The 20,671-nt window shown below is 36.4% G+C and overlaps 4 protein-coding genes across 4 annotated transcripts; 2 read left to right on the plus strand and 2 right to left on the minus strand.

Moving 5' to 3' along the window:
* The first annotated feature begins 1,052 nt into the window (after positions 1–1,052).
* LOC18593580 (hexon) lies at positions 1,053–2,319 on the plus strand. Its single transcript, XM_018125254.2, has one exon. The coding sequence runs from the start codon at positions 1,053–1,055 to the stop codon at positions 1,551–1,553; it is 501 nt and encodes a 166-aa protein (XP_017980743.1). The 3' UTR covers positions 1,554–2,319.
* A 1,699-nt stretch (positions 2,320–4,018) lies between these two features.
* Positions 4,019–6,069, plus strand: GDC1 (Ankyrin repeat family protein). Its single transcript, XM_018125107.2, has 2 exons — positions 4,019–4,384; positions 5,654–6,069. Exons 1-2 carry the CDS (start codon positions 4,124–4,126, stop codon positions 5,909–5,911), a joined length of 519 nt encoding a protein of 172 aa, XP_017980596.2. The 5' UTR covers positions 4,019–4,123; the 3' UTR covers positions 5,912–6,069.
* Positions 6,070–6,208: 139 nt separating this feature from the next.
* Positions 6,209–16,540, minus strand: LOC18593583 (DNA polymerase delta subunit 1). The gene is made up of 30 exons (XM_007020872.3): positions 16,178–16,540; positions 15,963–16,073; positions 15,604–15,710; positions 15,362–15,521; positions 14,961–15,156; positions 14,724–14,859; positions 14,430–14,567; positions 13,862–13,939; positions 13,592–13,683; positions 12,883–12,949; positions 12,707–12,778; positions 12,399–12,485; positions 11,649–11,768; positions 11,473–11,571; positions 11,260–11,367; positions 10,913–11,008; positions 10,708–10,773; positions 10,499–10,555; positions 10,282–10,369; positions 10,107–10,186; positions 9,562–9,675; positions 9,096–9,210; positions 8,845–9,017; positions 8,623–8,694; positions 8,193–8,267; positions 7,998–8,087; positions 7,755–7,915; positions 7,223–7,296; positions 7,033–7,120; positions 6,209–6,748 (listed from the first exon to the last, which is right to left on the minus strand). Exons 1-30 carry the CDS (start codon positions 16,461–16,463, stop codon positions 6,661–6,663), a joined length of 3,294 nt encoding a protein of 1,097 aa, XP_007020934.3. The 5' UTR covers positions 16,464–16,540; the 3' UTR covers positions 6,209–6,660.
* A 394-nt stretch (positions 16,541–16,934) lies between these two features.
* CHL (chloroplastic lipocalin) lies at positions 16,935–20,482 on the minus strand. The gene is made up of 5 exons (XM_007020875.3): positions 20,216–20,482; positions 19,585–19,708; positions 18,771–19,010; positions 18,129–18,419; positions 16,935–17,687 (listed from the first exon to the last, which is right to left on the minus strand). Exons 1-5 carry the CDS (start codon positions 20,314–20,316, stop codon positions 17,409–17,411), a joined length of 1,035 nt encoding a protein of 344 aa, XP_007020937.1. The 5' UTR covers positions 20,317–20,482; the 3' UTR covers positions 16,935–17,408.
* Between the last annotated feature and the right edge of the window lie 189 nt (positions 20,483–20,671).

Genomic DNA, 20,671 nt, shown 5'->3' on the forward strand with positions numbered 1-20,671 from the left:
TAGATATGGTTCTGAAGGTGACATAATGGAAAAACACATGTGAGAGTTTTTACTTACAAAAATGTTCAAAGATCTTAGTTGCAAAGCCCTGAAAATTTGGTGGGATTTGTTTTAGTTTAGTTTAGTTTCACTTTTGGTTGTGTTGGGGGTCAGATAACTCAGATTCAGTTCAATGTGCCATCTCCAACATTGCTGAGTTCACACTTTAATGTACTTGGTATAAAGTGGTAAGCTTTTTGATTGCTGTCTTTTATGATCTGCTAAAGTGTTTAACTTGTTGGGGTCTCTGATATAATTGTTGGATTCCATAACTTGTTGGGTTGTTGGCTGCCTGGAGTTTGGTAAAGTTTCTTACTTTCTGGTTTGATTTGTTTATATGATGTTTTCTTCAGGATTTGCTGCTGTTTCTACTTGATTCTTGATTTTTCTGGTGTGATTTGATGCAAAATCTGGGAACTGGTTTGAAGATTAACTGCTTAAGTCCCAGTCTGCAGTTTTCTTGTTCATATTTCAAGAACTAACCAAAGTGAAATTTTGATGGGTTAGCAGCACTCAATTCATTCTGGCTAAAAGCCTGGAAATTTTCTTCTCTCTTCTTACCTACCAACCATTATCAGATTGCTCCAGCAATTCCTTGTAAAAATGTTCCTTTTTATGCTTATGGTTTGCTCTCTTTCATTTGTCTTCATAAACTATGGATGTAGATTTTCTTGTTCAATTTGCTTTGACTGGGTTGCTGTGTAAGTGGTGAAAACAACACAGCTTTAAAGCTTGAATGGAGCACCCTCTACCTTTAGTACTTTGAATAACTAATATCTGTATCTTTCTACTTGTTTACTAAGAGAACTTGCTGGGAAAATGCTTACTCTGATATGTAGAATATTAGCTGCATACCGAAATTAGTTATAATTCATTTGTTAATTCATTCAATGTTGTCGGATGACAGGCTCCTGGAATTCTTTTTGGTTGCAATATCCTGCAGAACAGGCTTTGAAAGGCTAACAATACAAGAAGACAATAGCTCAGACTCTAATTAAAATTATAGAGGAAATATGGTTCAAAAACTAGAAGCTATCAAGGGTGGTGGAGGATCGGTTAAGGTGGGGACTACTGGGACAATCAGTTCCCTGATGACAAGGGAACTGGACTCCATTAAACCAGCACCGCAGACACCTGCATCTTTTAGACACAAACCTCAGACAGTTCCTGTATCAGTTGCCTGTGGTTCTGCTACTCCTAAAAGATTTCAGTTGAGGAAATCGATGGACGGAGCAAGCACCAGTGGCAGTAGCAACAGCATGAGTTATAAAAGCCCTCAAACTGCCCAGAAGACAAAAAGCCATCTTAAAAACGTCCATCAGATTCCAATGCTTGGCTCTGATAATATTGCTTTGGATAGAACTCCTACCAGACAGAAAAGTGACAAAAAAGTATCTAACATTGTTGAAGTTGTGGACATAAAGTGTGGAAATCCGGATAGAGCATGGGCTAGCCCTGTAACAAATCGTCTCAAGAAGCTTGGGTTCTCTAAGCTTTCTGAGAGCATTGTCTAGACCTGCAACTTCTTCACATCAGATTTCAGGTTCCTATAACCGAACCCTGAAAACCCAACTGGCCTGTTCTCTGAAATTTCCACCATGGAACACATGCTTGGTAGGAGCTTGCTGCCTCCTATCTTCTTCTTCTTCTTCTTCTGAGTTGCTACAACAGGCCCGACAATTGGTCTGGAGTGACTACTAGAGGAGGCAAAATCTCTGACATTGGGATGAGGCTTCTCTGAGCTATCTCGGCAGCTCAGTTCCAGCCGGCTGAAGTACTCAATCTCGAGCATTACCAAGGATCCCACAGTGCCTCTGGTGCCTATTTCGACAGGAGGGTGTGCAGCCATTTCATCCGGGACCTTTTTGGCACTGGTTTTTGATCTATGCATGCTTTGTCTGATAGGATTCAGGGAAGCTTGTAGATGAAGAGAGGTTGTTCTTGGTGTTGTTGTCTTGATGGTGAAAGTTCTTTCAGACTGGGCCATTTGGTGTTTGGCCTTATACCTAGTATCTCCACATGAGTTCTTTGCCTCATGTTCTTTATCTAAAGTGAACAGCGTTAGATTTTTGTCTGGTTGGAGGATTAAATGATGGCCTGCTCATTCCATTCATGTGCTTGCGGTTAAAACATTTAAGCTCCTAACCACTCTGCCTCTTTTCTTTTAACTACATAGGTTATATTTTAATGTTGTTTGGTGCACAGTAGGGTCAAATTTCCTACCGTTCATCAGTATATAACAGTGAGTTATGCAGTCATTTTACACACTAATTTTGATTAGGTTCCTGACATTGTCACATTCAATATTTGGTTGTTTCTCCTTGCATTTCAACAGTCTTATTCACTAATATTCACACTTTTAAGTACGGTAGGAAAACTGATGAGTCTCATATCAGGCAAAGTAACTGTTAAACTGATGCAATGACACTAGAAAAAGTAAAAGTGAGTTTTCCTGGAAAGTTTTGGTAAGCTGTTACTTTCTTTTTTCATGTCTTTACTGGCAAGAATGGGCAAGGAAGAATCAGCAGAGGAGGGTGAGGTGAGGTCTGGTAAGCAACTTGAGTGCTTTCCAGGCATGGAGGCAGGCCGTGGGGTTGATTTCTTTCCTTTGTTCCAATGGGGTCATGGGAAAAATATGACTGGTGTCCATTATCCTTAACCTATGGAGAATGTGAACAGATTTATTGAAATTTCTTTCAAGTTTAGCTCTTTGGGTATGAAACAAAATAAATGAAACATCAAGGAGCTGGCTCACCGCTGTTGGATTAGTTGCCAACTAGCCATGGACTAATGATTCCTGAAAAAAGAATTATAAGATTGAAAAGGTGACAGATGATAATAAGCTTACAGCATTTTCAATTTGGTCAAAATGGATAATCAGAATAATTCTCTTTTAGTGCCTTTTTGTTTAGCTACACCTACAAGAGAACCAAGAATAAAGTTAACAGCTACCTTACCTAAAAGTGGGTATTTTTTTGGGGTCTATGGATTGAATTAAAGAATTAAATCCCATTAAAGATTTCATTAACAGAATGAGATTTACTTATATAACAAAAAAAAAGTGAAAAATGATGAAGTAATATTAAAAAAAGGTCTAGGGAGGAGGGAAACAAAGGAAAATAGAGTGGGGGGTGATATTCTATTCACGTTAATCATTTTTTTCTGTTGATTCTAAGAATATGTTATACCCAAATCTGTTTTTTCTTCTTCAATATTTGAAAGTGTTGAAAATATTTTTCGAAAAATATTTTCATGTTGTCCAAAAGGACACTTAAAGAGAATGAAGAGAGTAGGCTGCTGCTGCAAAACAAGGAGTTTTTATGACTATAATAGATTTTGTACTGTTGATAAGGTGAAATGATAGGAGTTAGGCAGATATCCTTGTTTCATGGATCATGTCTCTTGACTTTGGGAGCTGTCTGTGGCTTGAATAGGCTGAAATGTTTGGTCCCATTGCTCCATGTTCAGTGAACAAAGCTAATCAATGTCTGCCGATGGGGAAAGCAATCTAATTTTCCCAACTTGTAGACCTCTTTCTTGGATGAGCATAACCAGACCCTAGAGCCAATAATAGGCTTGTGGGTTTTCTTTCTTGGGCTTCAGTATCCTACTGGCTAAGGCTAGTTTCTGCTGGTGGCCTACATTTCCATCTTTCATTGGGCTTAATGGGATCTTTTATGGCCTTTGATTTCATTTGCCTTCTCACCTACCAAAGATTACAATGTGAAAGATAACAAAGGATATCAATCAAATGATTTTAAGACAATAATCTTTCATAAAGGTGGCCGTTTCACCAAAAAGAGGTTAGCCAAGTTTTATCAATGGAGACAAGAAAATGGTAATGTCCCTTTCTCAAATCGACTAAACAGCACTATGCTTATATGTCAAGTTTCACCATCCTACTCTGTTGAGATTGTCAAACAAATCAACGGCCAACAGCAGTCATTCAGGATAGCAATGCAAAAGAACAAAAGACAGACAAATAGTTCTTTCTCCAAAGACGTGAGTGGATAGAAACTGAAGTGGTTCAAAGCCAGTTTAACTTGCTTCACTTTCTGTCTCAAAGAGAAAGATCAAAAGAAACATGAATTCTATCCCATGTACTGTCCAAATACCCTTTACTTCAAAGCCCATAAATTCACTTCCTTCTTTCCCAAAATTCAGTTCCAAGTTCCTGGGTACTCAAAAGTCTCTCTCTTGGGTGAGGCCTTCACGAATTGGACCCTCTAATGGTTCAAAAACTCAATGCTGGTTCAGGTTTGGTAAGAATGGTGTTGACGCTGAGGGTGCTGGCATTTATGGCAGCCAGACTAGAGATGATTTTGACAGAGATGATGTTGAGCAGGTTGGTTCTTTACGCTTTTGTTTTCTTTGTTCAGCAGGTTGTTTTTCTTCAATTTGTTCAGGTGATAGGACGTCTGAGATTATTTGGTTAATGGGTTCTTTTTACATTTTATTGCTATTTTTCTTGTTACTTATTAGTTGTTAGTAATGAAGAAAAAGGCTAGGGAATTCAACCAATGCCAGGAAGGGTCTAGACATTACATATTAGAAATGAATTTCACTTTGAAAGGTTTTAGTTTGCCTACCTGACAAGGATCTAATTGTTCACCAGAGCTATAGTTTAAATGTCAATGAATTTAACATTTACAAGTTTTACAGCAGCTTGTTTCATATGCCTTTCAGTTCTAATGCTTTCTTTCTTATCAGTTCTACTTCTTGGAATTAGAGGATATGGTAGATGAAGGGGTAGAAGAAAACATGGTCTCTTTTTATAGTTTGAGATGATTTTATGGTCACTGGTCATCAGCCATATATATATAGAGGATTAAATGTTACATGAACTTTTGAATGGTTTGTAGCAGTGGTTCATTGCCTTTTTATGGTACTAGTTTTGTTTAATATAGAGTTAATAGCATAATGGGATATTCTTGGTCGAGAAAGCTATTAGAGATTGTTGTGAGCAGAACTAAAATGACTTTCCTTTTAATCAAGTTTACATTGTTTCCCCTTTCTTAGCTATGGTTAGAAGAAATGCACAAACAGTAATGGACATCCAATAAACCTTGTCAAGATATGAGCATGGATATCATAACCCTTCGTGAATTGAAACATGAAAAAGCCTGTTGATAGCCTATTTAATCAACAGAATAAGTTTTAATCGTCAAAGACAACAGAAAATATATCGTAAAGATTGATTGGAAATACTATAGATCATGCTTATTTTAAAGCACATTACAATATCATTGTCATGTATTAAGATGTCAATTCCTATTATAGAAGTCATTAGTTGTCCTGGCACTTTGCTTCTTTCTGGCAATTGTTCCAAGAAGTACCATCAATGCTGCAACACTTTACTATTTGTGTTCTTTGGTGTATTTTCTGCCATTGTCGAAGATAGTTTTAGCTATGGTAATGAAGCAGTTGGTGTGAATCTGCTGTTGTCTTCTTATTTGTCTTGATAATAAATCTGAAAGGGGAGAATGCCCTTGTGTTTCCTTTTCTTCTTGTGTAGTTTGAATTCATCATGATAAACCAAAGTGTACTCTTTCCTTATATTATTAAATGGAGAAGCTTTCCTTGGTTCTATTGAAGAAGCTATTCTGTTTTGCAGTACTTTAACTACATGGGGATGCTTGCTGTTGAAGGCTCCTATGATAAGATGGAAGCTCTTTTGAACCAGAACATCCACCCGGTAGACATCTTGTTGATGCTGGCTGCCTCGGAAGGCGACAAGCCAAAAATTGAAGAGCTGTTGAGAGCTGGAGCGAGTTACGATGTCAAGGATGCAGATGGGCGAACTGCCATTGATAGGGCTGTCAATGAAGAAGTAAAAGACCTGATTCTTAGTTTTTCCGTGCAGAAGGCTTGATCTAAATGAAAAGAAATCTATTTTGATCACTAGACTTGGCTTCTTCCTCCATTTTTGAACATTGTTCTGCTCATTATAATATGTAATCTTTAGGTTTTGAGTCTTTTGAATACTTTCTTCAGTTAAGTTCTCTTAAATAAATATGAAGCATTGGAAAATGGAAACTGCCCATTTTTTGTACCATCTAGTAATGGTATTGTAACAAAGATAATTTACAATAACTTCACAAGGATCAATAAAAACCAGTAAGCCTCCATGAATAAGTACCAGTATGCATACTGTACTGGAGTGGAAAGATATGAAACTTTGAAATTTCTTACATTGCTCAACATTTTACAAGTCAAAGCCTGCAAGTATCGAAACCTAGAGGAACATAAGCTTCAAAGGAACTTTTCAACATATACAGCCGTCAACCACAGTCCACTTGCAAAATTGTAAAAGCTAATGTGTGACTGCATAAGTGGTAAAGCTAGTGCAAATTTCACACTTCGATGAAGCGGTACAAGGACAAATTTAAGATATTACAAAGGATGATCTATCTAGAGTTCCATCTCCATCAACTTCCAAAAAAGAAAGCTCCTCCTGCTCCTAATCCTTTGCATCAAAGTTCAGGATAGATCACTCTAGCTTCACCTTTTTTCATGACTAGATTGTTTGGGATATCCTGCTTATCTATTCGCAGGTCATGAAATGCTCATTGATTGAGGAAAATGCATTTACTGGACAACTGAAAACAACCTTGAAGAGTCTTAAAAGTTCCATCTGTCCAACTGCCGCTTGGCTTCTACCATATCTTTCTGTGCTTTCTTTCTCCGGTAGAATATTGGACAATCCCGACTGCAAACATGATAAAGTATTGTTCAAAACTAAAATAAAAGAGAAAGGACAAGGCAATCAAGTGCTGTCATACTTAGCCTATACATTCGTAGATCCCTCTCTTTTCCAAATAAATCACTGAATAAGCACGGTCCTATATTGGTATTTTTATAGGTGCACTATATTAAGGTATTGCAAGCCCTTATAAAAAACCCAATTTTATCAAGAATTTCCAGAGAAAAAGCTCTACCTAAAACAACAACATTGTTCATCACAAACAACAAAGAGAAAGGAGATAGTAAAACCTAGTGCAGAGCACATCCTGGTGAAGAGAGCCTTGGCACTCTTGGCACTGTGTCCATAGCCTCCCAAAAAGCTCCTCTAGCTCTGACACTGCAGTCACTCCACACAATCATAACGTCAAAAACCTTGGCTCCTCCAGCAATCAATACTATTATTTCACATCAGAAAAACAATAAGGGAAAAAATGCCCACCTTGAGAAACTGTTTTATAGTAAAGTTCTGCCTCTCTTCCCTTGCAGTGAGAACAGAGTGTTCGATCTGTATTGCTGAGGGAAAACTCAATATGGTGTAATGTTAGATACCTAGCAGAAAAATGACATTGGTATTTATACATGCAAGATATGTCATACATTTGCATGCTTGTGCAGTAATCAAATAAGAAGGCAGCCTCTCTGAAGTTCTTGCAGATAATTCTAAACATTTTTAATCCTACATATTTACCAACGAAATTCAGATTATTCATTACTAAGCATTCAGGTTATGCCAATACTAAGCATTCAGATTATCCATGCTTCAATAAAGAATTCAAAGAAAATAGTAGAGCAAACCTAGCTTATGAAGCAAAGAGTCATACAAATTTGAGATCATGTTTAAATTAAGAAACGTAGTCAAAAGATCAAAGATTACCAAATGAAGAATCTTCAAATCCTTCAAAGGAAAGAAAAATGAAAGAACTTATTAATCCATTAAATAAAAACTAAAACATATGAGCAATCAATAATACCTAATTAGTGCCTTGCAGCCAATGCAACTAAGTTGTTTCTTTGCAAATCTCATTATTCCACTGTTTGAAGGAGTTGAGATGGAAATGGATCTTGTGTGACTTCCATGGAGAAGTTCCTTGCTGGCATTCTTCAAAATGGGCTCAAAAATTCTTAAAAGAGGCTGTTGCATTAACAATATTGTTAAAACATGAAAAGGAACAAACTTCTATGACTACAATTGAGAGTATAAACACTGAACAAACCTTGCTAATTTGATTTTCAAGATAGTATTGAGGATCGATGGGGATGTTATTTTCTAGCACATAGATTGGGTCCTCTGACCTCTCATAAGCCTGAATTTCATGGACAGTATTTGATACCAGAATACCATATAATATAATCAATTCCAAGAGTAGGGAATAATATTTCTTTTAAGAAAAAATTGCCAGCAAGATTACCTTGGCGCCTTTTGCAGCTTTTATAATGACATATGGCACCCGATCACCAACATTTGGAGCAGTAGCAGCATCTCGCTGTCAATTATAGATTAAACAATCATACTAATGCTCCAAAATCATAAGCATTTTATAGAGAATATCAAATGGGCTGCCTTAGAAGAAGACCTATATTCCCAGCCTTTACTAAAGGCACAACGCATTAAATCACTTAGAAAATAAAAAAAATCATCAATTACTATGGCATCTTTAAGTGTTCTGGCAATAAATGATAAGATGCATACTTGGCATGCAATATTGACTGTTTAACAAATATGTCAGAATCAGCCAGAAGACAACGCTAACATGATATCTATGTACTATAATGGGGTACCTCAAACATATATTATATGAAGCATGCTGAAAATGTAACAAGAAAAAGCAAAATACCAACCTTGCGCATGCGTTCAGCAAGTTCAACATGAGCGGCTTTTACCTCATAATCATCTCCAGTTTTTGTAAGACCCTGTTATATAGGAGCAGGAACAAAACTAAATAAAGTGACTGGCATATATTTATACAAGCATTATAAAAACTTTTAAAGACAGCCCAAGGGGAATGTTAAACTATCTAAGCACCATGGTGACGGCACAGGAATCCAGGATATTTGTCTCACCTTAGTAATAACCAAAAGTGATAAATCCATTCGATTCATGAGAAGATCTGAAATAGTATTCTTGACATATTGAACTGCACCAGGAATGTCTCTATCGATCAATAATTTGTGAAGGCATTCATTTACAAGGTTTTTGACCAATAAACAATTGTCTCTTCGAACAGTTTCAATGCCTGTTCACAATAAAACATGAATTAGTAGTCAAGTCAACAAAATTTTCAGAAGCTCAAATGGTTGTGAAACTTCTTTACCTTTAGTGTCCATTTTGTCAAACTTTTGTGGATTTGTCCAAAATAAACCAGCATATCTTTTCTTGCTGATCAAAAGATAGGGATAATAAACCTTCTCGAACTCTAGTTTGATGGGCTAAAAACATCAAGTTAAGGCCATCCAGGAAAAAGGAAAAAAATGTTAACAACAGATATAAACTAATAAGTAAAATAGAGGTTGAAAAAAGTACAAAAATAAGTTTCGATTGATAATTTGCTAATTCTTTAAATATATTGTGGCATCAATGATCCTAAACAGTAGCCTTCATGTTACACCAATTCAAGATTCTAGCTGACCAGAATATTTTACCCAAGTGTAATAAATTAAGGTTCAACCAGTTGCACAGGAACACTTCCCCCCTTCCTATTTGCACTGTAGCCTGTGTGGGCTTTCTTCAATTTTAAATAAAAGAAGGTGAAGCACAAATTAAAATAAGAAAAGACTTACTTTTGTGAAGGTTCCACTGATGTATTCTGCAGCTTCTCTCCCCAAGTTCATTGCTGCTTCTACATCAGGCACACCAAATTGTACCATCACTGAATCTGTGTCCCCATATATAACCTGATGATAAAACATTATTAGTTCTCCTTCTCACACAATTGTTCAGAACAATAATGTGAAGCAAGGCTATCAAGCAACAACAAATACACACATGCAGGCCCAAATGTCAATGCAAATAAAATACTATTTCACTCTAACCCCCTAGGCCAGGAGAGAAAGTGAAATTGCCAAGCACATTTAAGACAAACCAGCCTCGACTAGGGAAAACTTCGAAGTAGATTATAGAGGAGAGAAAATAATCCATGTGATGAGTGCATCTGAAACTAAAGAAGTTTTCAAATAAAAAACCCTTGAGATTCCAGATCTAAACAATTGACCAAATCTTAACCTGTTTTGATTCATATATCATATCCAGCAGATGGGTTTACGACATTACAAATATAAGTCTTCAACAATAAAACATTACAACAAGAGGATTTGAGATGATGTACTTCAGCATTGTGTTCATAGCCTCCTAGCACTGTGAATTTATCTTCAACAAGTTTTTTGGTGTGCTCAATCATTTGTCGACCTTTACAAGGTAACCAATGTGTTAGATCAAACAAAACTTTATAAAGAAGGAACTTTTATCTAGCAATACTGTCAAAAAGAGACATTTTATTGTACCATAGCTTGTAACACTTGAAGAAATCTCTAAACATGGTAACTGACCGACAGTAGCTCCTGTAAATCCATATACAGAATTTGCACTTATCTGAAACAGAATAATAAATCAAAGAGATCACGGTTATTAAAAGCAGATAAGGAAACATGTTAATTACACCCCTGAATGCAATAATTTACCATTTGAAAATGAATGATAACAAAACAGTAATGATCCTACCTTCAAGGCCAGCTGTCGACCATCTAAAACAGCTTTCTCTAGTGGATCCTTTGCTTCCTAGATTTGTATAAAAAATATGAGTCAAAAGAAAATGGAGGCAAAAAAGTGATCAAAAGAGAAGATGAGCAACTAATATTTTGATGGTATAATATAGAACCAATAGCAACATGAGGCAGAAACTTGCAATTAAAGAAAACTATTGTAATCACCTTTAAATCTGCTTTTGCTCGTTTACGAGCACCTAATAGCTCTTCCAAGATTTCTGGAAGTATCCCCTGAAATTTTTCATTCTTCTAATCAGTTAAACATATGAAGTATACATCAAGGGGAAATAAAATAAAACCTCTAAAGTTAACTTATTTATAGAGAAATAATTATCTATAATAAAATTCACATTGTTTGAAATAATCTAACCTTCTGCAGATTTGGTTTAACAAATGTTTCACCAGATGGAGTTTTGTTAACACATTCTGGTAGGAGGTTGAATTTGCGAACATCTTCAGGTGTTACCTTCACAAAGACCATCCAGATCAGAAATTTGCGCAAAAGCCTCTAAAACCAAATCATTGATCCAAGTAAAAGAAACATAACTTAAAATATAATAAAATAACAGCTAAATGGCACCCGAGCATTTGGCTCATTGGTTGGTGCATTATCCCCTGTCTAAAGAGCAGGGTTCGAATACCCCCTCCCCCAATTATATAAAAAAAAAATAACAGCTAAATGAAACAGTAAAAACAAAAATGGTATGGGAGAATCACCAGTGTGCAATAACATAAATTATATGCCATCATAATTGATGGATACAAAGATGCGAAATCCAGTGTTGCAATTGGCTTTTCATAGAACCCTGCCTTTGCTTCCAACACCTGCATCAGAGTTAATCCAAATGATAAATGTCAGTTGAATCTTTAATGAGGTAGCTGCTGTTTTAGATAACAATTATAAAGTAAGGAAATTTGAAACAAACTTACAGTTGCACCTTCATATGTTCCCTGTTCAGATCCTGCCTGTTTGACATTTGGAATAACAAGGTTTTTCTGCTTAGACTTCCTAAGAAGTTGAGAAAGTACCTGAAAAAATTGATCAAAGATCTTAAGTTTAACATATTAATCACTTGATACTACAAAAACTTAACAATTGTACTAACCTTGATGCTTTGCCCTCTAGAAAGAAGAAAAGAGAGAGGGACACCTGTGACACGAGCCATCTCCACATAATTGTAAATAAACATGAGTTTATCCAAGAGCCTCTGGGGAAGGTAAGCATCCTGCAACCACAGAAGAAAAAGAATACTGATTCAGTCCCATATGATTTGGAAGTTACGTCCATTTCAACTGCAGCACTCTAAAAAGTAGCGTATAGTGCCTGCTGATGTCATAGACCGACATAAGATTACAAAATCAAGATCAAGAGACTGGATTTTACAGTGGAAGTGATAGCTGATGCTTGTAGCATCTTATATAGAAAATAGCTGTCATTAAATTGGAATAACTATTAGCAAACATCTCATGCCTTGAACAACTCAAAATACTTGTGGTGATACATATGCACCATATTATGCTCATAAATACAATGCAAAAGAAACCTAAAAAGCTCTTTCAGATGGAAATATTAAATGATAGCAATTTTTACTAAACGAAGTAGACACAAGCTACTATCACAAATATCACAAAAGGCTCATGCACATGAAGACAGAGCAAATCTCCATACCAATCACTAACAATTACAATTAAAATGAAAGTCAAGTAAACATTTCTGTTCAATAATAAGAACATGTAATCAAGATTACTTCAGCCTCTCAATTCCTGAACGGACCTGAAAAAATTCAAAAGAATCTGCAACCATAATCATTTATGCACTGAGGTTTTGCAAGTTAGACTGAAACCAAAATATGCACCTTCAAACAATACACAGCAAGACGCCTCCTAGTCTCAGCATTCCCATTCTGAAGATCTGATATTATTGAATGGTGGACATCCTCCTTCTGTACAAAAGCCATGTCAATGTAAAACTTGAGTTTCAATTTCAGATAAAAGTGACAAACAAAAGGAAACAACAAATGTTGAAAGGTAAATACATGTGCAGAAGAATCCACGGAAATGAACCTTAATCCCTAGAAACAACTAGCAGAATCTAACGGCATATCTTGACTATCAAGACATAATTATCAAAGCAGGTACATAATCTTAGAAGAGAAATTCTGACCTGTTCAGAAAGAAAGTGTGCTGAAACTGAATTCAGTGAATAAGAACTTAGTTTGTAGTCACGCTGCATAACCTACAATGAAAGAAACACAGCAAATTAATCTCTCAATATAAATCATCTAAACTCTCAGATAAAAACTACAAACTCATGAAGTAGAAGAACTGCATGCAGAAAACCTGAAGCAAATCAAACTGAACTCTCCCTTCCACGGTAACTTCTTTGCTCTCCCTAGTTCCATACTGTCTGCAAAACAAACCAGCATCAATAACCGGAAACAGACTTGGAAAGTAACTCTTCAATCACACCAGAAACTGGAAGAAAACCAACAATAGTTATGTTACGCTATGAGTGGAAAAAGTATCGAATCATAATAATAATAAACTCAATTAAAAAGCCTTAGTAGCAGCTAAGTAAATTACAGATACCATAGTTTATTTTTCATAATCTCACTCTGAAATCGTGACAGTGTATTTCAATAAGGATATAGATTGAAGAAGCTAAAAGAAAATGAATACAAGATTGGTTCACATTAAGCTCCTCGTATGACCTTTCAGGTTATAGCCTTATAGGAAAGACAGCCTGAGAGGACAAGACTTTTAAACACTGCTGAGACAACACAAGCAGCTAGCTTGGCCATTGGAAGTATGGGGTAACAAAAATGCTAATTTGAAAAGAAAAAAAATGAGTATTTTCAAAAGAAACAAAAGAGAAGGGAGAAAGAGTGGATTTGTAAAAATGTTTTTCATGTTTTCTATTTTTTAGAAGATTCTGAGTATTCTTAGCAACTGCAGTGTGAGATAACAAGCTAGGGCCAAAGTTTTAACAAGAAATTAAGTTCAAGAACAGAAAAAATTATGACAATAACAAACATGACAGATCCTTTACCTTGAAGAAAACGTTGTATCTTTTACACGAACCCTACTATTCCTGATGCGGCCAAGTATAGGAAATTCTGCTATTCCCAATGTCTGTGCTCTCTATTAACCAGAAAATCAAATCTTAGATGGTTCAATCGTGCAACAGTCTTTACCACATAAAGTTTGCATATCCAACTGCTATACAAGTAAAGGGAAACCCAAAATAATGAACCAAATAGAAAGCTTTGTTACAGTAACATTCAGGGAGAATAAAGCAGAAGTTCAGTGTTTCTATTACCTCAATAAGATATGGTAAATCAAACTTGCAAATGTTGTATCCAATTATAATATCAGGGTCTACTTCACGAATAAATTCCTGCAAGCAAAACCTGCTTATTAAACAATGAGCTGTGTAAACAAAATGAAGATCTCTTTCCATGTGAGATTGACTACATTCTTCAACGAACAGCTTCAGTACAAGGAAATTGATCATATGATTTGCTTAAGAGCCATTGAGGCTTAAGAAAGTAGGCAGTTGGACATAAACTTAGGTTATTCATAATGACTTGATGATGTCAATAGTGCACTTAGGATAATGGCAGAAAAGACAGCTTTATATTTGGCTTGAGAAAGCACGTGTTTTTCTAATTCTTCCACTCCCTGTAGTTTCTCAGTTCAATGCAAATGAGGAAGTTGCTTTATGAATCTCTTAAAAGGTATACAGTGTCCTGAACAACTTCTATAAGAAAAAAGAATCAATTATTTGAGGAATTTAGTAATACGCACAAACTGACACCTTGTGTTTATGCATGCCTCAGTAGTAAATAGCAAAATAAACAGAAATGTTTTAAAGACAAAATTAGTACCCTCCAAGCAAGCAAGACTTCTTTTTCTGTATCAAAAGACATGACATCAACACCAACTATTGGAGAGCATGACTTAAGGGTCATGACATTTCGGATGAATGGTTGATCTTTTCCTTGCAAAGTAACTAGATTTGCCACCTAGAAGGAAACAAAAATTTTCTTCAGAAGTAGTGAAAGAAAATGACCAATTAGTTTTTAATCAATCCCTCATCCAACATGAAATCAGGACTCCCCAAGAACAAACAAAATAGTTTTGCCCAAAACAGATTGGTGACTTGAATAGAGGCACAAGACCTGGATAACAGGATCATGAGTAGGCTCGGGAAAATGACCTTTGCGACCAGCACACTCAATGTCAAAACTCAATATGCGAAATGGAGCCATCTTTGAGAAATCCCCCTCTGGGGCATGACTAATCAACTCCGAATACCTAAGAACATTAACAGGGAAGGGAATTAAACCCAGAGGATATGGAACCAATAACAAAGCAGATCATTGAAATCCTCTTAAATAGACAAAAGAAGAGGTTACAAGCAATCAAACTCCAACTGGCAGTAGGTCAAGTTCTTTGCGGTCTTCTTATATTTGCCAGCCGGTATTTCAATCCAATTACCACCAACGATGTTGCAATCAATCATGAAACGAAGTGCAAAAAGAACATTGCTCTCATATGTCATGAAGCTCTTCATACCAAGGCCATCAATTTGTATACCTCTATCAAGAATGCCTGCAAGTCATCGATGATTAACAAGCCTCCAGATATAAAAAGAAGCATGCAGGTTTCTAGATGTTCAATTATGTGCATAATTAAGAGTTCATGTCAAAAAAATTAACTAAAAACAGAAAAACCTTTCAACTACACTAAATGCATTTCATGCAGTGAATGCAACTCAAATGAATTACGGACCATACAAAAGCATCAGGAATTTTACCGCGACAACTAGTAACCATCGTTGGCAATGCCACAACAATCTTGAGAAAAGGTTGAGACTTTTGTCGCTGGTAATACATAATGCTCCTTTTCTGAACCAATTCAACTCGTCGAACAAACTTTGGTACCTTACTATTTCTGTTCAACTCCTTCATCCTCCCCTGAAACAATGTAATTAAAACCATTAAGAAGCAACTCAATAAGAGCAATTTTATAACCTAAGGAAGTGGTAAAAACAAATACCTCAAGGGTTTGTTGAAAACGAGATATATCATCAGGGCCCATTCCTGGAGGGCAGCTAATGTAGAAATAAGGCTCAAATCCATGAACAAGACAACAAACACTGTGTCCTACAAATTGCCAATATAAGCAATTCATCAGATTGACATAACATGTACATTTTGGGATTTTTAATCTTCAAAGATGATATTATAAAACCGCAATGATGTTTTTTTTTTTATCAGCAACCACATGTGGCAATGCTTAACCACTAAAAAAATTTCAAATCAAATAAAAAAAAGTTGACATAATTTATTAATTTTCTTAAGCATTCTTAGCAGCCAAACATCACTTAACTATGACAGATTTCAGGAAAAAAGTACCTTCTCTTGTAACCCCAAAAATTCGGATAATGGCAGCGGGACCAGAAGAATCAGGCAGCAAATCTTTGTTACTCTCTCCAATCACATAATCAATCTCCAATTGCTGGAAAACTAAAACCCCACAAAACAAAAATAAAAGAGAAAAGCTCAAAATTTTTCCACAACAACCATAAAAATCAAGTATTTACTTCAAAAGGTTTGATTTTTAAACTTACCGATGCTACAAGACTGGGAAGTGTAGGCACCAGAGAGAGGAGGGCGGGCCCACTTGGAAAGACGAGAAGCGAGAGCTTGACGTTCCTCAACGTCCCGGAGGATTAAGGATTCAACGTCTTCTTCCCCCATGAGGGTTTCCTCAAGGAAGACATCTTCATCGACGAAATCTTCTTCCGTCGGCAGTGGGGGAGGCGCTGGCGATGTCACTTGGTGCTTCGTTGCCGGAAATGGTTGGCGTTGCGACGGCGGCGGTGGTCGCTTCCTTGAGTTGCCGCCGTTGTTCATGATTCGGTGTCGTTCTGCATAGAGAGAGAGAGAGAGAGAGAGAGAGAGAGTGAAAATGGAGGGATTTTGTGGGGTTGGAGGAGTTGAGGAGAGTGAAATTCCCGCCAGTTTTGGGGTCTTATAAGGGGAAGGTAATGTCACGTGCCTTGCACGTGGACTATAATAAGAGAATTTAGTAATTAATTTAATCTTTGTATTTTAATAAGTTTTTTTTAATTAAAGCCATGTTTGGCAAGAAGGAAAAGTGTGAAGAAAGATAGTTAATTAATAATCAAATCACATAACAGCACCTTCAAGTTTGAAGAATTAATCCTTAATCATCCAAATAACCAATATATTATGCAAAGAAAAACTTAAGGCATGTTTGGTAGGAGTGAAAAGCGCAAAGAAAGATAATCCGACTCGAACAATCAGGACTGGCAGTGTTGTTGTTCCAACAGTAAATGAACATCAGTTGTAGGAAGATCAGAATTCAGAACAACATCACTACATTTTCTGCTCCTGAACAAGAAGGATGTGTTCCCACTTCCCAGGTCGGTAAGATGGATACATTATGCACTGTGGCATGGTGTTCAACAGCTAAAAATTCATGCACATCACAGAAGTTACATTCCAATGAGCTGCTTAGTACTAGCTGTTTATTTACTTGCGAGACATTGGTGATATTGGAACTGAAATTCAGAAATGATTTAATCCTGGAAGTCCCTCCTATAGTTTGTCTGCCAAATCTCAAAGTTCTCCATCTTCGTCAGATTGAAGTTTCAGACAGCAGATTGGTTCAAAGGCTCTTTTCTAGGTGCTGCATGCTTGAGGAGCTGGTTGTACAATGTCATGGATGACAGATTGCAGGGGAAAGAACACCAATGAATGAAAGATAGTCTAATGTGTTCTATAACTTTATGCTGAAGTACAGAAGAATAATGCTAGTTATGCAAGTTTATACATCTATTTGAAGTAAAGCTCAACTAGCTTCTTCAAAGTGTCGAATACACTTGTAAAAGGGTTCAATTCAACAGGAGCCTTTAGTTCTAGATCAGGGAACTGGTTTGTTAGAGCCTGTTGCATCCCAGTCATGGACATCATAGCAGCTAGCTGACTGTTAGACATCACTTGGCAGTCTTGTGGGGTGTCCTTGATTTTGCTTGGGTCATATCCGAAATTCGCCAAGTATGCTTTATACTTCTCTATGAACTCAGGTCCGGGATCAGGTGTCCTTGAGTAGATCTGAAATAAATGATGTCAGTACTTATAAGTTATGTATCTGAAACATTAAGCTGAGAAACCAACATCAACTGGTATATTACTAGTAAGAATTTGAGCTGTGGTTGCATCAAACAGCACAAGAAATCAGTTGAAAATCAGTACTAATAAGAACAAGCTGCTTGTTAAATGCATATAAGAAATGCCTAAATACAGAAAAGGAGTGAAGAACGGTTTGAATAATAAAATCATATCTATTTGCAGTCCCTTCCCCCATTTGTATTATTGAACAACTTGAGTAACTACATGGAATAAAAGTAATATAATTCTTATCCACACTCTGAAGCATGTGTACCTACCAAGAAGATTAACATTTGTACTGCTGAAGCAACAATCTACAGTAATATCTTAATGATTTATATTGAAAATTCAATGTACACTACTATATATACATCATCCAGTTACCTGAATGAAACTTCTGTCCTTTGCTCCAGAAACAAGGGAAAAATTGTCATAGTCAGTAGCAATCACATCATAAGGTTCTTTGGGAATAAAAGGCAACGTAGGAAAACGAAGGTAACACTTCTCCTTAATCATCTCTTGCTTTTCTAAATCTGTTTCATTGTTCACTAAATCTTCGTCTGGAAGGCATTGAACCTTCCCTCTTATACCAGTAATATATCCATCAGGCCCTCCATGAACACAAAATGTATCAACTTGGATAGCAGGTGCTTTCATGTCGAAAGTATAAACACCCTGCAAGTTGATTGATTACAAAATAGTTTTAGCAATCAAATGTTTGGGAGTCAAAAAAGTTTTGAGAATAGGAATCTACAGTAATGAAAGATTAGATAAGCAATTAGTAAAGGGTTCCAATTTTGACAAAAACTAGGTTTTTGCATGGATGAATGATAATTGAAATAGTTCAAGCTTGTGTCAATCAAAACAATAGGTGGTAAATTACAATTTTTTGAATGCTTTGGGCCAAATTCTATAGGTGTCATATAACGGCAAGAGAAATGAAGTACTTTCTGATGGTAAAGAGTGACCCTGAAAGAAGAGTATCTTCACTCCAAATTAGTACTGTATCTACCTTTAGATATTTACCTGAGTGCAATGGCAGTCTTCTTGACCCTGTCCAGCAAATCCACGTTTGAGTGATGCTACTTCAAACCATCTTCCAGAATATCTAACAGGATCAAAATCCTTAGCTGTCATACCTCTCATCATCATTAGCTTCCCATTTCTTTCGCCAGAATCTTCTTCAAGTGGAAGAGTTGGGCTATTATCCATGGCACTTGCAAGCTGGCAGATGTTGTGGTGATGAGGCAAATCAGCCGCAAGAACCTGCCAATGAAAGGTGATTACAAAATAAAGAAGTCTCTACTGCATTCCTAAGCTCTTGCATCCTTTGGCAATACACACTAACTCTATCAGGTAAAATGAAGTTTGGATGAGATTCTTATGAGCTTTTCCTGCAAATTCAACACAACTCAAACTCACAAACTTTAAGATCCAGCAAAAAGAGAGAACTGCAATACATTTCCACAAAAGGGTAGCTAGAGAGAATGAACCAACTAACTGTTCCAGAATGATCATGATCTAAAAATTGGAAAATACAAGATTTGAACACCTATTTAACAACTTTGGAGCTTGGAATTGGGAAATGATTTCAGTAAATATTGAAATTTCCAATAGTCTGGATTGTGTTGCCATGTTGGGACTTGGGATGACTTTTACTAGAGAAGCTTGTAACCAGATCCCTGACAGGCAATGAATGATTAGAGGAACCTATCTGTATAATTTAATGCCTGTCATTCATCGAATAGTGAAGGGACCTTAGCTTTTCTCTCGAGTTGTTAAGTATGTTTCAGACTTAATATTCACTGCACTAGAATTAGAAGAAAGACAACCAGCCTACCTGGTTTGTTTGAGAGAGAAATATCAATGAGGCTGCAAGGCCGGGAACAATATGACTTGAGACAACTTTACTTGAGGGAGGGCTCTTGAGAGAGCATTTTAATATCAGCTTTCCAGGCAGTCCCCTTGTGATAGCAAAATGGTGAAATGTTAAAACACGTGTTACATGTAAGAAGTTAGAAATAACATGAATGACGCAGAGGCACCTTCAAAATCTAAGTTTTTTACAGCTTAAAACATTTTAATGAATCCAAATGAAGAAGTACCTCTGCTGAAACTGAATTATAAAGGCTGAAAACAGTAATTCCTTTTCCAGCATAAAAACCAATACCAAAATTCATTTCCTGCTAAACCATAATTTCCTCATAATTAGTGACAACATGTCAAGTATAGCAAGCAGGATTCTCACCAATTCTACACCCTATTTCAAGCTACCATTTCTCTTTTCTGGATTCCTCAATTTCCAGAAAAGCTCAACCAAAAACCCCATAATTAAAATGAATAAATCCCAGAAAAGAAAAAGAAATAGATTATATAAAAAAAGGTGAATCTTGCTCATGGGCAGCAGCAAAAAGAACAATTCCATAAAAAAAAACCCCATCAATTAAGAGACTTGGAGAAGTTAGTAATACCTGGGGATTTGAGGAGGAGGAGGAGAAGAGTAAGAAGATGAACAACATTGAAAGAGAAGTAGTGGTGAAGTTTGATGATGAAGAATTGCATTATTCACCATTTTCCTCAACCTTTCTCTCTCTTTCTCTCTCTGTAAAGTTCTTTCTTGAACTCTCTTTAATGTGCTATCACAGTTTTTTAGCTGTCAACTAATCTTAGAGTTCTCAATTCAATGTTGGAAACTTTTCTGAAAATATCAATGAAACGAGGACGTTTGGGTTCGGACAAGGCATGGTGTTTTAGCAGCTTACAGTTAAATAACAGTTAACCACTTATCTTCATGAATCAAACAAAGTAAAAAGAAAGGGTATTTTTCAATTGGGGTCAGTCCATCTTTATCAGTTTGTACAGATGAAGGTCCCATGATAAACACTAAACCATGCAAGAACTTTTGTTAAGATTGGCAATTCCTTTTC

The sequence above is a fragment of the Theobroma cacao genome, chromosome 7 (assembly GCF_053813885.1).
Source record: "Theobroma cacao isolate CCN51 chromosome 7, ASM5381388v1, whole genome shotgun sequence".
NCBI lineage: Eukaryota > Viridiplantae > Streptophyta > Magnoliopsida > Malvales > Malvaceae > Theobroma > Theobroma cacao.